The sequence below is a fragment of the Euphorbia lathyris genome, chromosome 10, assembly GCF_963576675.1.
Source record: "Euphorbia lathyris chromosome 10, ddEupLath1.1, whole genome shotgun sequence".
NCBI lineage: Eukaryota > Viridiplantae > Streptophyta > Magnoliopsida > Malpighiales > Euphorbiaceae > Euphorbia > Euphorbia lathyris.
In genome coordinates, this window is record NC_088919.1 from 37,811,798 (window position 1) to 37,830,891 (window position 19,094).

Sequence of the window (19,094 nt, forward strand, 5' to 3'; positions counted from 1 at the left end):
AAGTGCTAATCGTATCTCTTGACTGATTTTGATAATTAGTGGTACGATTTTGATTAGCACTGATATTATTGTTACTGTTATCTTTCCAATTAAAGTTAGGATGATTCCTCCATCCAGAATTATAAGTATTAGAATAAGGATTATTAGTTTGGTTTTGCCCTTGGACAAAATTTACCTATTCAATCTCACTTATATTTTCGTAGTCCACATCCGTTTGGATTGGATTACCATTGGTATCGCGCGGTGCCATAAATTTGTCAATTTTATGCGATAAAGCAGAAAATCGGGCTTGTAGCATCGCGACTGGATCAAGTTCAACTATACCTTTAACTGACGATGAGGTTGAGGATGATGGTTTTGCCACCGGCATATGTCCACGTTCTGCGGGCCACATACTGTTGTTGATTGCCATTTCCTCCAAAAGTTCTCTCGCTTGGGCTGATGTTTTCTTCATAAATAGCCCTCCCGACATAGCATCTAATGAACCCCTAGTTGTAGGATTCAGTCCATTGTAAAATGTTTGCATTAAAAGTTCAGCGGGTAATTGGTGGTGTGGGCATAAACGTTGAAGTTCTTTAAAACGTTCCCAAGTTTCATAAAGGGTCTCATTATTATTTTGAGAAAAAGATGTTAACTCCTTTATGACTCTTGCGGTTTTTGCTAAAGGAAAATATTTAGATAAAAACGTTTGGGCTAATTGTTCCCAAGTGGCAAAAGTTGCGGCTGGCATAGAAGTTAACCATTTTTTGGCTCTATCCTTCAAAGTGAAAGGAAAGAGGCGAAGTTTGATTGCTTCTGCAGTCACATCTGGAATTTTAAATGTGTCACAAATTTCTAGGAAATTTGTTAAATGGGTGTTAGGATTTTCGTTAGGTAACCCGTAAAATGTTACATTATTTTGCAACATATTAAGCAAAGCTGGCTTAATTTCAAATTGGTTTGCGGTGATTCTGGGTCTAACGATACTATTGGTTACACCGGCCACACCTGGCCTAGCGTATTCCATAAGTGTTGGTGGGTCTGCCATTTTTCCTGGCTCGGTATGTGTTTTTACTGGGGTCTTATTTTTGTTTTTCTTATTTTTCTTGTTCTTCCTAATGGTTTTCTCAATTTCTAGGTCTATAGGGTCTGGTGCAATGCCTGAATTTCGAGAACTACGCATGAACCTGAAATCTTGCACGAACCGAAACTACCTACAAAACAGAATTTGATAAATAAATAAATTAGTATAGGAAAACTTTTAAATTATAAAAGTTAGAATAAATATGTTTAAACCTAGATTCGAAATAAAACATGAAAAATTTAAAATTTTGTCAAAAATTTTGGCGTTCCCCGGCAACGGCGCCAAAAACTTGTTGAGCGATTTCCGCAAGTGCACGGTATACGCTTGTAGTAATAAAAGATATCGAACCCACAGGGAACGCTTTTTAACTAAAACTTTATTTAATTCGGTTTAATCACGTGTTTAGGTTTAATAAAAGAAATACGTTTAGTTGATGGAATAGGTTTTGGTAAATTAGGATTAGATAGAAAGATTATATCGAGTTTAGAGAACAATTCCGTTTGGAATTTTGATTACAAAACAGATACTTCCGTAATCGGAATGAAATAGATCTTATTTTCATAAAGCAAAGTAAACAACTTTAACTTTGTGAGATTATGGACATGTAACAATATAATAATTTACTCAATTAAATGGCTTCGAACCATAGAAATCCCTCTAGCGTAGAGACGATTCCTACCTTAATCAAACTAGTGTTTTACTTCTGATAAGCCGCGATCAGCGATCATGTCATCCATAAAAACTAAATTTGTTAAGTGTTCAACAAAGTTCTTATAAGAATAAGATGGAATAGAACGTTTTAATAAAAACACCAATATATCATTTTGAAAATCATTTTGTCAGAACAATATCAAAATAACAACAGTAAGAATATATTGAATAAATAAGTATATCATTAATTGAAATGTGAATTTTCACAAGTTAACAGAGAAGTAGAAACTTGGATAGCATTGTAACGAAGACTTTGAGATCCGAATCGTCAATCTTTCTCTCAAACTTCGTAGGCTCGTCAAACCATATGCGCTTCAGCCGTCAATTCTTCTCGCTGGATCTTTGGAATAAAGACTGGTCCCGTCCACTATCAGAATGAAAACTAAACTAATACTGTGTTTATAACTAATCTAAATACAATTCGTGTACAACACGATTGCTTACAGAAATGAAATCTAACTTTCTGATTCTTTTCTGAATCAGAAACTTAACATAACAACTTTCTTCTCTAATTTCTCTAACTTTTCCAACTTAACCAACCTTGATTTCTGAAATGGATCACTTATTTATAGTTGGTGAAGGGTTGTAAATGACGGGTCGTGTCTGCTGGTGAAGGGTTGCTTTTATCCGAACGAACAGACACGTTTTTCTGAATTAAACATGTGTTTTGTGTGTAGGAAGACTTGCTATCGCGACTGAGATTCTGAAAATCTCAGTCGCGACAGGGGGTATAGGGGGCGAGCTTGAATATGTTGTTTTCCCCCGGTCTGGCCTCCGTAAGTCGCGACTGAGATTTTGAGAATCTCAGTCGTGACAGAGAGTTTTCCTCCCTGGCGTTCGACTGTTTTTCATCCTCCTCGAGCGTTCTTCTGGCTGATATGCATTCTCGGTACGTTTTTAAGGTTTTTCTCCATTTTAGCTCCGTTTTCGCTCCTATTTGGATTTTACCAAATATTTAGGTACCTTGCATCAAAGAAGTAAATAAAGACGTAAAAGTATTCCAAATGAATATAATTAGCATGATTTTAATGTAAATTTAACGTATTTATATATGATATTTTAGGTATATTTTGGGCTTAACAGGAATACCCAGATACTTCCCAAGAGAATCAGTAAGAGGAATACCTGACAGATCACTTAATCTTTTACAGACTCTCGGATTCATATTCTTAGAGCACATCATTCTAGACTTCTGGATATTAAGTTTCTGACCAGAGGCCGAACAAAAACAATCAAGAATCTCCATAATGACATTCAACTGCTCCTCATTACCATCCAGAAGATAAGGACATCGTCTGCAAAGAATAAGTGAGTCACCTGGGGACAGAAGCTATTGATAGCCACCGGGTGGAAACTCCCATTATCAATCGCATCTTGAATCAGGTGAGATAACCTCTCCATAGCAATAACGAAAAGGAAGGGGCTCATAGGATCACCCTGACGGATTCCCCGACCCGGGGAGAACTCCTCCGACATATCCCCATTAACCATAACTTGAAACACATGAGAAGAAATACATACCTTAATTAACTTTCTCCAGCTGTCCGGGATCCTAGCTCTCTCCAGACTCTCCATCAGGAAATTCCAGTTGATGCGATCATAGGCCTTTTCCAAATCCAGCTTAAGAGCCACAATGCCTTTCTTCCCTTTCCTAATCTTCATCGTGTGGACCATCTCTTGGGCAATCACCACATTATCCATCATTTGTCTACCAGGCACAAAACTACCCTGATTCTGACAAATGATAGCAGGAAGAATGCCCCAGATTCTGTTAGCCACAATCTTTGTAATCGTCTTATAAAGAACATTACAAAGACTGATAGGTCTCATATGCAAAAAGGAAGAAGGTTTATCAATTTTAGGAATCAGGACCAGGAGGGTTCCATTAACCAGCTCAATATCCTTCGAACCATTAAACACACCTATGATAAAATTATAGATGCCTTCCTTAACAACTTTCCAATGCTTATGGTAAAAGCCAGCAGGCAGACCATCAATCCCAGGAGCTTTCGCCGCCCCAATGCTGAAGATGGCTTGGTCAATCTCTTTTCGGGATATAGGTTGAAAGGCATCCTTACTTCTATCCTCACTGATCAGAGGAAAGGTAGCAACAGAATGAGCCCTCTCCAACTGGACTGGATCCTCTTTGAACAGATCCTTATAGAACTCCAGGGCCAAATTCCGAATCACCTCATCTTCATACACCCAATCACCATTAGAATCCTTAATGGCCTCAATTCTATTCCTCTGCCTTCTGATCATGGTAGAAAGATGGAAGTACCTCGTATTACGATCCCCATCTCTAATCTAAGATTTCCTAGACTTCTGAAACCAGAGAAGCTCCTCCTGCCTGAGCACTGCTTCCAGCTCATTCTGAAGGGATCTGAGAAGGCCATCCAAGATGTGATCAAACCTCACCTCCAACCTACGCTGAATGCCCTCCATCCTATTAAGTAACTTATTCTTCCTTCTAATAATATGCCCAAAGACATTTTTATTCCATCCCAGCACATTATTCCTGAACCCTTCAGCAGCCTGCAGAACATTCGAATGAGGTTTCCAATTCTCCTGAACGAACTCCTTGAACTTAGGATGGGACTCCCAAGTCAACTGATACCGGAACGGTCTCTTTCCCCTAAGACGATTACCTCTCAAAAGTCTAAACAAAATAGGGCAATGATCCGAATGACGGAACGGAAGGTTTAACACCGAACTCTCAGGGAAAAAAGTCTGAGCTAAAACATTAGCATAGACCTTATCCAAATGAACAAAGGTATTGTTTCGTTTCCAAGTGAATCTATGACCAGAAGCCCCCAGATCGGAAAGCCCACATAAATCCATACTATTCTTGTGGTTAAGGCAGCGATTAACATAATGGTTGGAGCCCCCTCTCTGATCACTCATAAGGGCGATATCATTAAAGTCACCTGCCAAAAACCAGGGCTCAGAGATGCTGACACTCATAGAGTAGAGAATCTCCCAAAGCCGCTTTCGGTTAGCTAAAATAGGGTCAGCATACACAAGGGTAAACAAAAAAGGAGCATTTCCGGAAATCCTCACTTTGCAGTGAATAAACTGCTTATCCATGCCAATAATATCAAAATGAATCCGATCTGGCCTCCAGAAAAGCCAAATCCTGCCAGCCCGACCAGTTGCCTCCGATCTAATACAAATCCAGTTCTTAAACTTATTAACCACCTTATCTGCTTTATCTCCACTAATCTTAGTTTCCAAAAGAACAAAACAAGAAGGATTAAACTGTTTAATAAGATCATTAATATGGATACGGGTAGCCTTGCTAGCCGCACCCCTAACATTCCAACACAACAAATCCATAGAAAGGAGGAAAACTGACCGCACCAACCCACCTAAGCCAGGTATTTATTAGGGGCTCCTAAGAGCCTCACCGAGGTACCCGCAGGTCCCCTCTTCTCATTCAGAGCCAAAGAATTCTGGATGCTTTTTTGTTTACCCTTTGGCTTTTTCATACTAGGTTTAACAACCCCCATTGGTTTCCCAATCCCAGGATCACCACTACAGGTAGGAATACTAACCTCAATCGTCTTTTTCATCCTTTGAGCAGCCAGATCCAGGGTTCTCCCATGTGCTTCATTCTTGGACACAAAGAGGGGATTGACAGAATTAACCACCTTCTCAGAAGTTTCAACGGACTCCAGACCCGGCATGCTAAGACTCATATGCTCATCTCCCTGGTCAGGCTCTTGAACTTCCTTAATAGACAAGGCCCCAAATCTAGAACCAGACTTAAAGGCTGAGCTGGTTCCAGCCTCCTCCCTCGATTTGGGGGAAGGCTTCTCCTTGACACTAGGAACAGCAGATGGTTTAGATAGACCGGAATTACTGTTAATATCAGGAGGACGATTCTGCACAACTGGAGGTTGTGTTCTACGCCGAGCAGTCCTTTTTGCCACCATCTAGGGACCGAAGTTCCCTCCATTCCCCTGGCTCCCTACAACTTTACTCACACTATCCTCAACAAACTCCTTAACCACCCTTACCCTTTTAGGGCATCCCTCCTGAGAATGACCATACATGCCACAATCATAACAAATGTTATGTAAGCCCTCATACTCAATCAAAAACATCTTGTTTTGAACACAGAATTTAGACAATAAGGGTTTCGCAAGATCAACATCCACACAAACCCTTGCAAACTTACCCCTAATGGCTCCTATAGTAGTTTTATCCACATGGTGGACCTTCCCCACCATACCTCCTATTTTGCTGAGAAACTTCTCACTGTAATACTCAATGGGAAGGCCCGGGAACCTAACCCAAGTCAAGATTCTATTAACAGAACAGTCATGAGGATTAAAATTTGGAACCCAAGGCCGTAAAGCCAAAACATGGTTGGATATAATATACGGCCCTCCCTTGATCACAGTATTGTAATCCTCGACTCTGGTAAATTTGATGACGTAGTAGTCATTTTCCAGATCAGTGATACTAACTTTCCCTTTCTTAGCCCACTGGGCTTGAATTCTTTGGGCAAAATAGTTAAAGCTAATTATCTTCCCTAGCACCGTAACAATTAAGGATACCTTCCACTTCTCTCTGAGTTCACGCTTCTCTGCTGAGGAAAGTCTAATAACCGGACAAAGAGGATCTTCCTGGGCATCCTCCTCCACATCAGAATCAGAATACAGATCCTCGGAATCCCCTACCATCTCCACTTCCTCAATACAAGGCTCCTCCTCAACCACCCCCATAACCGTGTCTTTCCAAGAACCTTTACCTATACCGTTTGAACCAAAAACAGCTCTAGGGGAAGACACGTTCCCCTGTCCTTGAGCATCACTCACAACCCTAGACGGGAACTGACTCGAGGCAGCTTGCCCCCTGATCGGTGCCCCATCAATCCCAGCACTGCCTGGGGAAAGACAACCAGCGCCAGGCACCACGCCAGGACTCCCCGCCCCGCGCCCAGCACCAGCGCCGGCAGATCCAGCGCAATGCCCGGCGCTATCGGCAATTACCTCTGCATCAGGCAAACCATGCCCACCCTCGCCCCCAGCGCAAGGCGGCGCCTTACCCCCTGCGTCCGTCACGAGCGCTGGCCGCGAGACCTCCCCCATCCACGGAGAACCCTCCCCCACCGCCTTCCTCCATGCCCAAACGGCATCCCTACCATCCCCCGCATTATTCCGAGCCGCATCTCCTAGGATCCCGCCCCGATCTCCACCAGCCGCAACTCCCCCGCCCGGATCTGCAACAGCCGCCCAGCCCCCATCCCCAAACCCCTCGGCACCCTCCCCACCCCAGATCTCCTGGCCGCCGCCCCTCTCATCACCACCCCCCCTTCCTGACCTCGACAACGCCAACCCCAAAGGCAGCCGATCTTCCTCGGTTATCCTCCCCAACCCCAACCGCCCATAGATCCGACATCCCTGCCCTCTCCACTCCCCGATCCGCCCATCCCGCCCGCTTCCCCTCCCCCCCACCGCCTGCCTGCCCTCTCTTGGAAGACCGCTCCCGCACCCTACCATCCCTTCTAATTACCAATTTTATTTTATTTAATTGTTCTTTTTATTTAAAGTTTAATTGTTTCTTTTCACTAGTTTTTGACCCGTGCGATGCACAGATTCATCTTAATATATAAATATTAATAAAAATATATGATAACTTATGGAAAAAATCCTTGATCAGAGCACTTCCCTATGAGGCGCCGTTGGGATCGGTCGGGGACACTCCGATGCCAAAGTCAGTAATATTTCTGAGAATAAACTGTAAGCACAAAAGTAGAGAATCAGTAAGTGTACCTTTGATCATAGGAAGCTGGGGTATTTATATAGGTTTTTGTAACCTTCAGCATTAATGGGGAAGCAGGTGGAGAGTCATGTCATTACTCATCTTTAATTGCTATTAATTCTCCATTAATCCCAACATTTAGCATTGAAACCCTCAGAGTTGAGGTATTCGAACAGTCAAGTCTTTATTCCCCTTTAATAGCTATTAATTTCCATTTAATTGTATTTATTCCCATTCATGGATGGTAATAAAGGCGCCTTTTGGTATTCTTAGATCCGTCAAGGCGTATGTACGCTCTCCTTGAGAACAATGTCGGGTCCCCATTACTCGCTCTCATCGGGCGTATCTCGTTATGGCGTATCTCGCCATGGTCCACATGGCGTGGCATAATGCTAGAGACTCCTTCCTTTTCTTCATTATTTATATATTCACCCCTGCATTAATCCTACAATGATTGTCATTAATTCCATATTAATCATGCATAAATATCTCTTTTAGAAGGAATAATGGTTTGCCATTATTTCTATTTATTTTCCCTTATTCCTTATTCAAGAATAATTTGGGTTGTTATCAGAAGCCCCCCCTAAAGGTATAAAAAGCTTTTTAGGGCTGTTTAAATGGTGTTTCATTTTTCTATATTGGAGGAAAGTGGACCCGCCCTAGATGGGGGATCACATATGGATATGATACGCTTTTAGGGGATTTTCCTTCTTCGTGGATAGGTGGCCAACCGTATCCATTGTTAGCCTCTAGGGGCTTCTTGAGAGTTATATTTCATTTAGAAAGGAATAACCTGCCCTTTATGGGACCATTTGTTCCTACCGCATAGGATTATGATTCGCCTTAGGGACTTCTTTTCTTCAGTTCTGCCATATTGAGGAGAATGACCCGCCCTTAGGGATCAGTAAGAATGATCATCCATTTAGGGACTTTTGTGCATTTTGTGGGGGGTTTTGACACTCTAGGCACTTGCCTTTTTAGCATTTACTCATTTTCCAAAGTGTTTTTACTTTGCATTTGTGAAGACGAAACTTCATTGCTTTTGATGAAGACGAGGCTTCATTGCTTTTGATGAAGACGAGGCTTCATTGCTTGGATGAAGATGAGGCTTCATTGTTTTGATGAAGATAGGGCTTCATTATTTGGATGAAGACGAGGCTTCATTATCTTGGATGAAGACGAGGCTTCATTATTTAGAGATGAAGACGGGGCTTCATTATTTAGAGATGAAGACGAGGCTTCATTATTTGGATGAAGACGAGGCTTCATTATTTGGATGAAGATGAGGCTTCATTATCTTGGATGAAAACGAGGCTTCATTGTTGGATGAACCCTTTTCTTTCCAGAACTATTTTTACTAATGCATTATATCTTTTAGCAAGTAACTTTTTAGAATATGGTTTAGGATTTCTCCGATTGTTTAGGGTAGGTGGCCACCCGTACCCCAATGTGTGAACCTTTGTGAAGGTTAGAAGCTTTTATTCCTGGTGAGGAAGTTAAGCTGCCTTAGGTGATCGATTTGCTTCCTATCTTTGAGGTGAATCGATCCACCGCCAGGTCTTGAGACTTTTCTTTGGGAAGAGTATTTGAGAGTGTAAAGTTCTCACGTCTGAGAAATGTTTTAACTCTGTCTCTGACGACGATCAATTGTTTCCTATCTTTGAGGTGGATCGATCCGCCGCTGAGATTATTGTTCTCCTATCTTTGAGGAGAAAGTTTAGGGTGTAATTTTCTCATGTTTGAGATAATTTTAACCCGCTTTTGATGGTGACCAATATTTTTCCTGTCTTTGAGGAGAGAGTTGAGCTCATTTGAAAGCTCTTGAGGGTCTGTGCTTCTTATCTTTGTGGAAAGGGGATCCGCCCGTGATGGGGATCAATTGTCCTATCTTTGAGGTAATTGATCCGTCTGTGGAACTTTTCATTCACCAGCCACTGGGCGTATATCAGGAATAAAAGCTAGGCAAATGAATATAAGAAGTATGGAGAGAAAGAATAAATTATAAAATATAGGATACTATAACAGTTTAATGCACATATAAGAATACGTAAAAATACTGATTTTTAGGCCTATGGTTCCGTCTTTTCTGAGCAACTAGAACCGCATCCTCAATGATGTTTAACTTATGAGTAATCACATCTGGGCTTACTCCTGTGGGATCTCATTCTCCTATGCAAATAGGCTTTCAGACTCAATGAGAACTTTCGTAACATCCTCCTTGATCTCAGGTTTTAATCCTTTGCCGATCCACACCCGCTTTCCATCAGCAATAAGGAGCGTTTCTGTGTTGCCCAAAGCTGTAGTGACAAGTTCATCTTCCTCACCTTCGTCATCTTTGAATTATGGGCGGATCGATAGCGACGCCGAGTAGGTCTCTTGAACCGCCTTTTGGTTCCCGCTAATCATTATTCCTCCTTTGCTGGTGGGAATGTACATTGCCATACGACGGATGGAAATTAGGGCTGCAACCTCTGAGATGAACGGCCGCCCAAGAATGATGTTATAAGCTGATTGTCCATTCATAATAGAGAACTCCAGATCACCAATCCACGCTTGATCATCATCCGCCAGCTTGCATTCCAAAGTTACCTGGTCCTTGGTCCGGATAGTGTGACCTGTCACTCCCATGATGTCAACAATGGTTGTTTCTATTTGGATCGGATCAACCTTTAGTTTGGCGAATGCACCTATGGTGATGACATTGCAAGAACTGCCTGTGTCTACCATTACTCGCTTCATTTCATCTCCCATCCTTCAATTGTCAACGCATCTGTATGTGGAGAGATTACTGGACCTGTTTCTACAAAAGGGGCAATTGAGGGATGTTTTATCCAGAACGAATATTTTTGCTTTTTCCACGGGTGGCTGATACACTGGTCCATCTGCTATGACATTAATGACACTTTTGAATTTCTTTTTGGGATCTGTCTTCTGCTTGTCGTCTTGTTATTTGTTATTCTGGACAAAGCTATCTAGTTTGCCAGCTCCCAGCAAGCTTCAGTGTGGTGGCCAACCTGTAGTACGCTTTGGCGTTTCTTCCAACAGTTACATGCTCCCCTCCTTTGGGTTCATGATATGTAATGTCCCGCTTATATTGATTCTTTTCTTTTATATTGTGGCAAGTTGGAAGCTTTAATCATTTTTTCCGCCTCGTACCCCATGATTCGCGCTGTGAATGGCGAATTCCTGTTAACTGGATGGCGTATCTTTCTGCATTGTTCTCTTGTCTATCCAGAGCGGCATGCACTCGCCTTTCAATCTCATCATTCATGTGTTCAATGTTGAATCATGATGGTGAAGCCGGCTCTTGATCTTGATCGCGATCATGTTGAGGTTATGCTTGGAGCTATGGTTTAACCCGAATGGATGTTGTCACAACCGTGGGAGCCATTTTATCTAGCTTCGAATATCTTGTCTCCGCATCCTTCAACATTTTGCTAACATAATAGATGGAGAACTGCTGACCTTCTTCTTCTTGAATAACCACGGTGCACATAGCTTTATCCATGACAGATTGATACAAATGCAGGTCTCCCCTTCAGATTGGTCTGCTCATCAAGGGTGGTTCTACTAGGAATTGTTTTATACCTTGATATGCTTGTTGACAATCTTTCTAGTACGATGATCCGCCTGTTCAACCTTTGGATCTTTCTCACCCATAGTGGGGCTTTCATTTAGGCGCTCTTTTCACCTTTTTCCTCGCATGGCTTTTATTTAGGCGCTCTTTTCACCTTTTTCCTCGCCGGGCTTTTTACTTTATCTAGATTTGCTCTAACTCCTTTTTTGCTAACGACATAGTTAAGGAATTTTTCTGAAGTGACTCTGAATATACACTTCTCTGGATTGAGCTTTATTTTTCATGCTAGTGTTTGGCACTGGTTGCATTATTAGCAATTCCCTTGTACCTGCGGGTTAGCATTGAAAGAACTCCAGAAGTGGGGCATACCCTGTCCATTATTAAAAGATTGTGGTAAGGCATAAAAGCTATATTCACTTACCTTGGGGATCAGTGGCTTGATCCACGGAACATACTTCATAGCAAAAGACTGTTTGCATTGACCTTGTTGGCAAATATCATGTATAATGCAATGTCTCTTTATGGAATTTTTAGTTCATCTTGAAATCAAATTAATAATTCATTCACGTTGGTCCCTGACTCTAGAATGAACTTAGTCAAAGGATAAAATCGAGTAAATATTATATGTCAAACAAATTCATAATAGAATTTTAATCATGCTTGTTTTAATAATAATATCACGTATAACGGTCATAACCATAAAGATTGCTACTGCACATGAATATCATAATGAATTCTTAATAAATAACCATAATGAGAATGGTTTAAGAATAATGTCCTTTTGTATTTCAATGCGCATTAATATCCAAGATAGCATATTTATTTTAAACGTCATAAAAGTTATGACATTCTATATTGGGTAAGATATCTTACATAGTTGCTATTTACTTGCAATTAATATTGTGCATCCATACATTAATGACATTCAGAGATCATTAAAGCCTCGTTTGAATGAGGTGTAATTAAAGAAAGGTAAGTGATGATTTAATAATCTAGTTATATATAAAATTACTCTTATATCATTTCATTTGTACGAATAAAATAAAAGAGAAAGGGTAATTTTGGAAGAAAAATACATGTACCATGATTCTCCTCCAATTTGGAGTGTAAGGAAAATTACTCAAAATCCACTCTCACCTACCTTCACATACAATCCTCCAATCTTTAAGGAATTCTCATGTATATCCTAAGAATTTTGCATAAATTAATGTTCTGATCCGAAACCGACACTTGCACTATTTTATAGTTAGCTCAGGACATGAAAGTTTTGTTTATCCAATTTGGTAATTCATCAGCCCATAATGGCCTTAATAGTTAGGGACAATTACAGGATAATTACAGATAAACTCAATATTTTCAAGTCTCTTGTGTTGGTAACAGAAATTCTAACAATGTCAAATAAACAGTTTTTATGTGAATAGACACATCCTTGTAAAAAAGGGAATGAAATAACTGTTTGACAAAACAATATTAAAAAATATGAATTTCTGATATTAAAAGTACTATATAGGAGAAAAGCCATATATGGATGGTGAATTGTACAAGGAAAAACCAAATATGATTTTTTTTTTTGTAATTTCTTCTAATAGTTATATTCATGTTCATCCAAAAGACCGACCAGATCTAAATCATTTGTAATTACATGAGCCTTTTTATGATATTTTAATATCAAATGACAAAATCACATTGAATGGATGATTTTTTTTTTGTAAATCCCAAGATTACGGGTCTTATACATTCGTTTGTACTAATTCAATGATAATGACATATTATACTCGTCATGCATAAAAATATAAGGCATATTGAGCATGCAAGATTTAATGAAAGATTTGTGTCTATTACTTTATCTTTCACAATTTATTAGATTTATCGTAATAACATGTAATAATATTCATAGCACTTTATAAGAGTGAGGGATCTCAATTTTCTTTAATTAATAATGGAATAAGAAAGGGGAGGAAACTTATCTTTTTCATCATAAAATTCTAGATTTAATGTAGAAAACTCTTTCCCACCAATATATGAAAAACTGTATCTTTGGATAGATTTGTTTGCACTGATTGAGCCAATGTTTGAGATTGTGATTTCTATTCCGTTGACTCCATTGTTTTGTTCTTTGTGAAACTCTATACAATCAAGATTTTGTGATCTTCTGTTTGTTAGAGATCCACGATTACCGCACCAATTGATAACTTGTGGAAAAAATCCTTGATCGGAGCACTTCCCTGTGAGGCGCCATTGGGATCGGTCGGGGACACTCCGATGCCAAAGTCAGTAATATTTCTGAGAATAAACTGTAAGCACAAAAGTAGAGAATCAGTAAGTGTACATTTGATCATAGGAAGCTGGGGTATTTATATAGGTTTTTGTAACCTTCAGCATTAATGGAGAAGCAAGTGGAGAGTCATGTTATTACTCATCTTTAATTGCTATTAATTCTCCATTAATCCCAACATTTAGCATTGAAACCCTCAGAGTTGAGGTATTCGAACAGTCAAGTCTTTATTCCCCTTTAATAGCTATTAATTGCCATTTAATTGTATTTATTCCCATTCATGGATGGTAATAAAGGCGCCTTTTGGTATTCTTAGATCCGTCAAGACGTATGTACGCTCTCCTTGAGAACAATGGCGGGTCCCCATTACTCGCTCTCATCGGGCGTATCTCGTTATGACGTATCTCGCCATGGTCCACGTGGCGTGGCATAATGCTAGAGACTCCTTCATTTTCTTCATTATTTATATATTCACCCCTGCATTAATCCTGCAATGATTGTCATTAATTCCATATTAATCATGCATAAATATCTCTTTTAGAAGGAATAATGGTTTGCCATTATTTCTATTTATTTTCCCTTATTCCTTATTCAAAAATAATTTGGGTTGTTATCAATATAATAATTTAAATTTTGTAGAACTCTTAGATATAGTACGGATAAAATAATCTTTTTATAAATAAATATAATAATATAACTAAAGTTAATATATTATATTTTATATTATATTTATTATCAGTAAAAAATGAGGAAGTGACACATCAGCTCCATCGTTACTGTTTTATATTATATAATAATATAGACGGTCTTGATCACATGCACCTTAATGAGCAAGTAGAATTTGCTCATTCACCGTTAGATCTATGCTTATTAGAATCCTAAGGTGGAGATTCAAAGCATCTGGAGGCTTAAATTTAATAAGCCTATATCTAACGGTGAATGAGTAAATTCACTTGCTCATTAAGGTGCATGTGAAAATTCTTGATAATATAGATATGCAGAGAATTAGAGAGATTTCAGGGATTAATTTAGATTTTGTAGAACTTTTAGATATAGATACGAAGAGAATTAGAGAGATTTTAAGGATTAATTTAAATTCTATAGAACTCTTAGATATATTATATAAATTAAATATTATTATTTTATTTTCACATTTAATTTAAATAATCTTTTTATAGATAAATATAATAATATAATTAAAATTAATATATTATATATTTTTATCAGCAAAAAATAATGAAGTGACACCTCAGTTCTATCGTCACTGTTTTATATTATATATAGATATGCAGAGAATTGGAAAGATTTTAGGGATTAATTTAAATTATGTAAAATTTTAGATATAGATATGCAGAGAATTAGAGAGATTTTAGGGATTAATTTAAATTACGTAGAACTCTTAGATATAGTACGGATAAAATAATCTTTTTATAAATAAATATAATAATATAACTAAAGTTAATATATTATATTTTATATTATATTTATTATCAGTAAAAAAGGAGGAAGTGACACCTCAGCTCCATCGTTACTGTTTTATATTATATATAGATTTGTGGACTCAGGGGCGATACCGTATGATGTTGTTTTTATTTAATTGTTTCTAATGAGATGATGAGCTTAACTTAACATTATCATTTTTATTAAATTTAAATTAATATTTTTATTTATATGTAAATTATATTTTATTTAAATATAATTTGTATTATTCACGAGTTTTTATCGAGCTTCATCACGAGCTTGTTCATGAACTTGTTCACGAACCTCTAATCGAGTTTGCTCGCGAGCTTTCGAGCCGAGCTTTGGTCTGCTCAAGCTCTGCTCGTTTACAAACCGAGCTTGAAAATCGTGCTCACGAATGGCTCATTTACAAATCGAGCCGAACGCCGAGCTGCTCATGAGCGGCTCTGCTCGCTTACAGCCCTATATATATCAAATAAAATATGTTTTTATACTCAATTTAAAAAGTTTAAACTCTAATTTATAAATCTCAAACTCTTAACAATATATTCTAAATTTCTAATTCATAAATTTTAATATTTAAAATTAATAATTTTATTAGTTGACATATTTTAAAATTATTTTATTTGTTTGACATAACATAATTATAAATAATTTTTAGGAAAAAGTACAAAAATAAACCTCGTGGTTACACCTATTTTCGAAAGCAGTCTTGTGGTTTAAAAGTTTACAAAATGGTACCATGCACTTCATTCAGTTAGCAAACGCATACCAAATTGACTAACGGTGTTAAAAGTTAAATGGAAAAGAGTTAATTGATCCTTATATTTATTTATTTTATAAATTAACTCCTATTATTATCTAATTATTATAAACAAACCCCAAAATTAAAAATAAAAATCAAATACACATTCTTCTCCATCTCTTTCTAATTTCTTATTTTTTTCTTCTTTCTCTCTGCTCTCTCATTTTTATTAATTTCTCTCTCTAAAATCAAATGAATTTTCATCTCTTCTCTTTATCTTTGCTCCCAACTCTTCAAATGGAATTCCTTGACAGCAGCAGTAATATACATATGAGTGGAAACGTTTGCTGGGACATTCTGATATTGAAGGCTTTTCAGATTTTTTCTGAAACTAATTGAAGCATTGAAATCTTTATTGTTGGGAAGGGTATGATACGGATATCTTGTCGTACTTGTGTACGGTGGCTTCGATCATGGATTTCAGTTGGTTTTCATCAGTTATGCTGCAGTGAATATAGTTGGAGCAGTCGATTCGACTCGTTGTTGGCCCTTTTGGTTCTGGACGTCGGTGATTACGACTACGCATGTGCAGTTTTAAGCAAAGAGAAGAACGATGGCCTCGCGGATGCCACTAACACCACCCGTGATAATGGCATCCTTGTCTTGTAGCTTATTGGTGGATAATTTGGGGTTGGCCATTGAAGTGAAAAGTAAAGAAAGATGAAGCAGAAGAAGTGAAAAGCTAAATGAGGATTACAAGTTGATTAGAAGCTCTTAGTTATAGATTATACATTAATTATTCATGGCGAATAGGAAATAGAGAGAAGAGATGGAAATTCAATTGATTTTAGAAAAAGAAATTAATAAAGAGGAGAGAGAAGAGAGAGAAAGAAGAAAAAAAATAAGAAATTAGAAAGAGATGGAGAAGAAGGTGTATTTGATTTTTATTTTTAATTTTAGGGTTTGTTTATAATAATTAGATAATAATAGGAGTTAATTTATAAAATAAATAAATATAAGGACCAAATTAACTCTTTTCCATTTGACTTTTAACACTGTTAGTCAATTTGGTATGCGTTTGCTAACGGAATGAAGTGCATGTACCATTTTGCAAACTTTTAAACTACAAGACTGCTTTCGAAAATAGGTGTAACCATAAGGTTTATTTTTGTATTTTTTCCTAATTTTTAAAAGTGAATTTCTATGTAAATTTCCCATAACTCAACTCGTTCTACCGTAAGTACACCAGTGTTATGATTTCTTTTGTTTTTCTTTATGTTGTTCTTAACTTCACGGAGTGTTTGTTAGAAGGGATATATGAGGTGAGATATGGATAAAAAACATGAGATAAGTTATCCCGTGTTTGTTTGGGAGATAGAAGAGTGAGACGGATGAGGGATAAGCTTCTTATCCCTCAAATCCTATACCCAGGAGGGGATGATATAAAGAGGTGGGATAAGTTCCTGCGATTTTAATAGGATGGAAAAATCCATCTTATCCCTCAAATTAATGTTATGTAGTTTAAATAAGGTTAAATAGTAAAATATATTATTTTATTCCAATCTCTATCCCACATACCAAACATTGAATATTAATTCTCGACTATCATATTTTTATCCTTATCCCAACCATTTATTCCTATCCCTATCCCAACATTTATTCCTATCCCTATCTCAATAGAATACCAAACCTCGTGTAAATGTCACTGGTCACCAGTGTTACGATGTCGTTTCTGATTTAGAGGGTTCTATCATAGGGTTTAACCGAAGTTTTCCCTCAGGTCAGTGAGTTGTTTCTCATCATCTCAGGAATGGCCTCGTTTTGTAGATCAGCTGTAATGGCAGGCTCAAGGTCCCTAGCGGCTCGCTCTAGAACCTTAACCCAAAAGACCCTACTCACTGAATCCATTTCCTCTCCTTTCTCTTCAACCCGATCTTTCCTCAGCGCTTCAAGGTAAAATCACGCCACCTCCTGATTTTGGAACAACCTCTCTTTCAGTTGCTTTTACTTGTATCTGTTAATAAGGATGGATATTTATTTTCCGAAAGAAGTAAACAAGCTTCACTGATGCTATAATCAGAATGCTGAAATTACTACTTGCAATTGAAATTTTCTTTTTCTTTTCTTGCTGTCAATTATGCGCTTGTGGTTTCTTTTTTTGATTAGTTTTGCTACGTAGAGTTTTATCTGCTTTGGGGAGCGTGGACTCATTGTTGCCGCTCCACAGTACCACTGCTAATGCTCGGCTCAAATCCTGCATTGCTGTGGATTCCTCTTGCTGGAGCTCGCTTTCACAAGGTAGTTCTTTAAAACCTGCAATATTCTGTTTATATGCAGTAGATAGATGAATTAATTGTCGTTTGTTTATTTCCTATCATGCAATGAATTGTTGGAACCTAATTCTGGTTTCTGTGTTTAGTTTTGTTCTTCTCTTTCTGGTATGCTAGCTTACTGTGTTCTACTAATCATTACTGTTTTATTAGCTTGTACTCTTGGAAAAGGCATTTGGTTCTTGATTTCACTTTATTAGACCCTCGCATTTCTGTTTTGTTGTATTAAGCCTTTATCATTGTTAGAGAAGTCCTCCATATGACTTAAAATAGAATTTCAAGAGCGGAATTTGACTTAATATAATAATTCAAGGGCTCAATTTGACTTACATAAAAGTTTGAGGGCATATGAACTTGATAATGTTTCTCTTGGAAATGGAAATTATATTTTGTCAACAATGTTAAAAAACGAAGAAGAAGAATTGAAAATAATGGCCTTACTGTTCGTGGAGTTGCTCTTTAATTCTCAAATGAAGACATCAGGAAATGAATAACTTCTAGGTATATGTTGATTGCTCATGCATTTGTGGACATTGCTTTACTTCCACTCATCCTTCAATGAAAGTCACCTCTGACATATTATTTCTACTTCGTGCAATAGGACTTGCAACACCATTGTGACAGCCTGCTGGACCTTTGTCGGATGTTTAAGGAAAATAAACTTTTTTAAAGTCTTATTTTCATTTTCTTATTTGTAACATGAAGCATATCCAAGCTTCTTTGACCATATACACCTTGTATTTTATCTTAAAGCCCCAAATCATGTCTTTTGCTTGGAGAATTTATACTTCTTGCTGGTGGTTTTTTGGGTTCTTGGAAATATAATGCTTCCCCCCCCGATGGGATGTCAAGTAGTCTGGCATTACAGTAGTTTAACTATTTATACCCAGAATGTGAATTGGTAAACTTAAATGCAGGAAGTAAGGAATTCAACTAATGATTTGATACACTATTTATAGCCCCTAAGCTATCATTCAACTAAGGATTAAGGAATTCCTGATCAGGTGTCTTAGTTGTAGTCATAATGTAACTTTTGGCAGCAAATAAAGGTTTGAAGATTGAACATTGAAGTCTTGTGAAAGTAGAATAATTGAACTTGGACTGTTAAAGAAGTATGAAAACTGAAACTTCTATCCTAATGTAGTAGATAGTTTAAAATTGAG

General features: G+C 37.8%; 1 protein-coding gene and 1 non-coding gene across 2 annotated transcripts; both read left to right on the top strand.

Moving 5' to 3' along the window:
• The first annotated feature begins 542 nt into the window (after positions 1 to 542).
• On the top strand, positions 543 to 649 carry LOC136210077 (small nucleolar RNA R71). The gene has a single exon (XR_010677787.1). It is a non-coding gene; the product is annotated as a small nucleolar RNA R71 (small nucleolar RNA).
• Positions 650 to 17,363: 16,714 nt separating this feature from the next.
• Positions 17,364 to 18,744, top strand: LOC136209154 (protein NONRESPONDING TO OXYLIPINS 2, mitochondrial-like). The gene is made up of 3 exons (XM_066000538.1): positions 17,364 to 17,554; positions 17,781 to 17,899; positions 18,533 to 18,744. The coding sequence occupies exons 1-3, from the start codon at positions 17,412 to 17,414 to the stop codon at positions 18,550 to 18,552; spliced, it is 282 nt and encodes a 93-aa protein (XP_065856610.1). The 5' UTR covers positions 17,364 to 17,411; the 3' UTR covers positions 18,553 to 18,744.
• The last annotated feature ends 350 nt before the right edge of the window (positions 18,745 to 19,094 follow it).

What these genes read in the sequence shown, in the direction of transcription:
- LOC136209154 (XM_066000538.1), top strand. Translation starts at nt 17,412, where the DNA reads ATGGCCTCGTTTTGTAGATCAGCTGTAATGGCAGGCTCAAGGTCCCTA. An exon ending in TCTTTCCTCAGCGCTTCAAG is followed by an intron (nt 17,555 to 17,780) that starts GTAAAATCACGC and finishes TTTGCTACGTAG; the next exon opens with AGTTTTATCTGCTTTGGGGA. An exon ending in CTGGAGCTCGCTTTCACAAG is followed by an intron (nt 17,900 to 18,532) that starts GTAGTTCTTTAA and finishes TTCGTGCAATAG; the next exon opens with GACTTGCAACACCATTGTGA.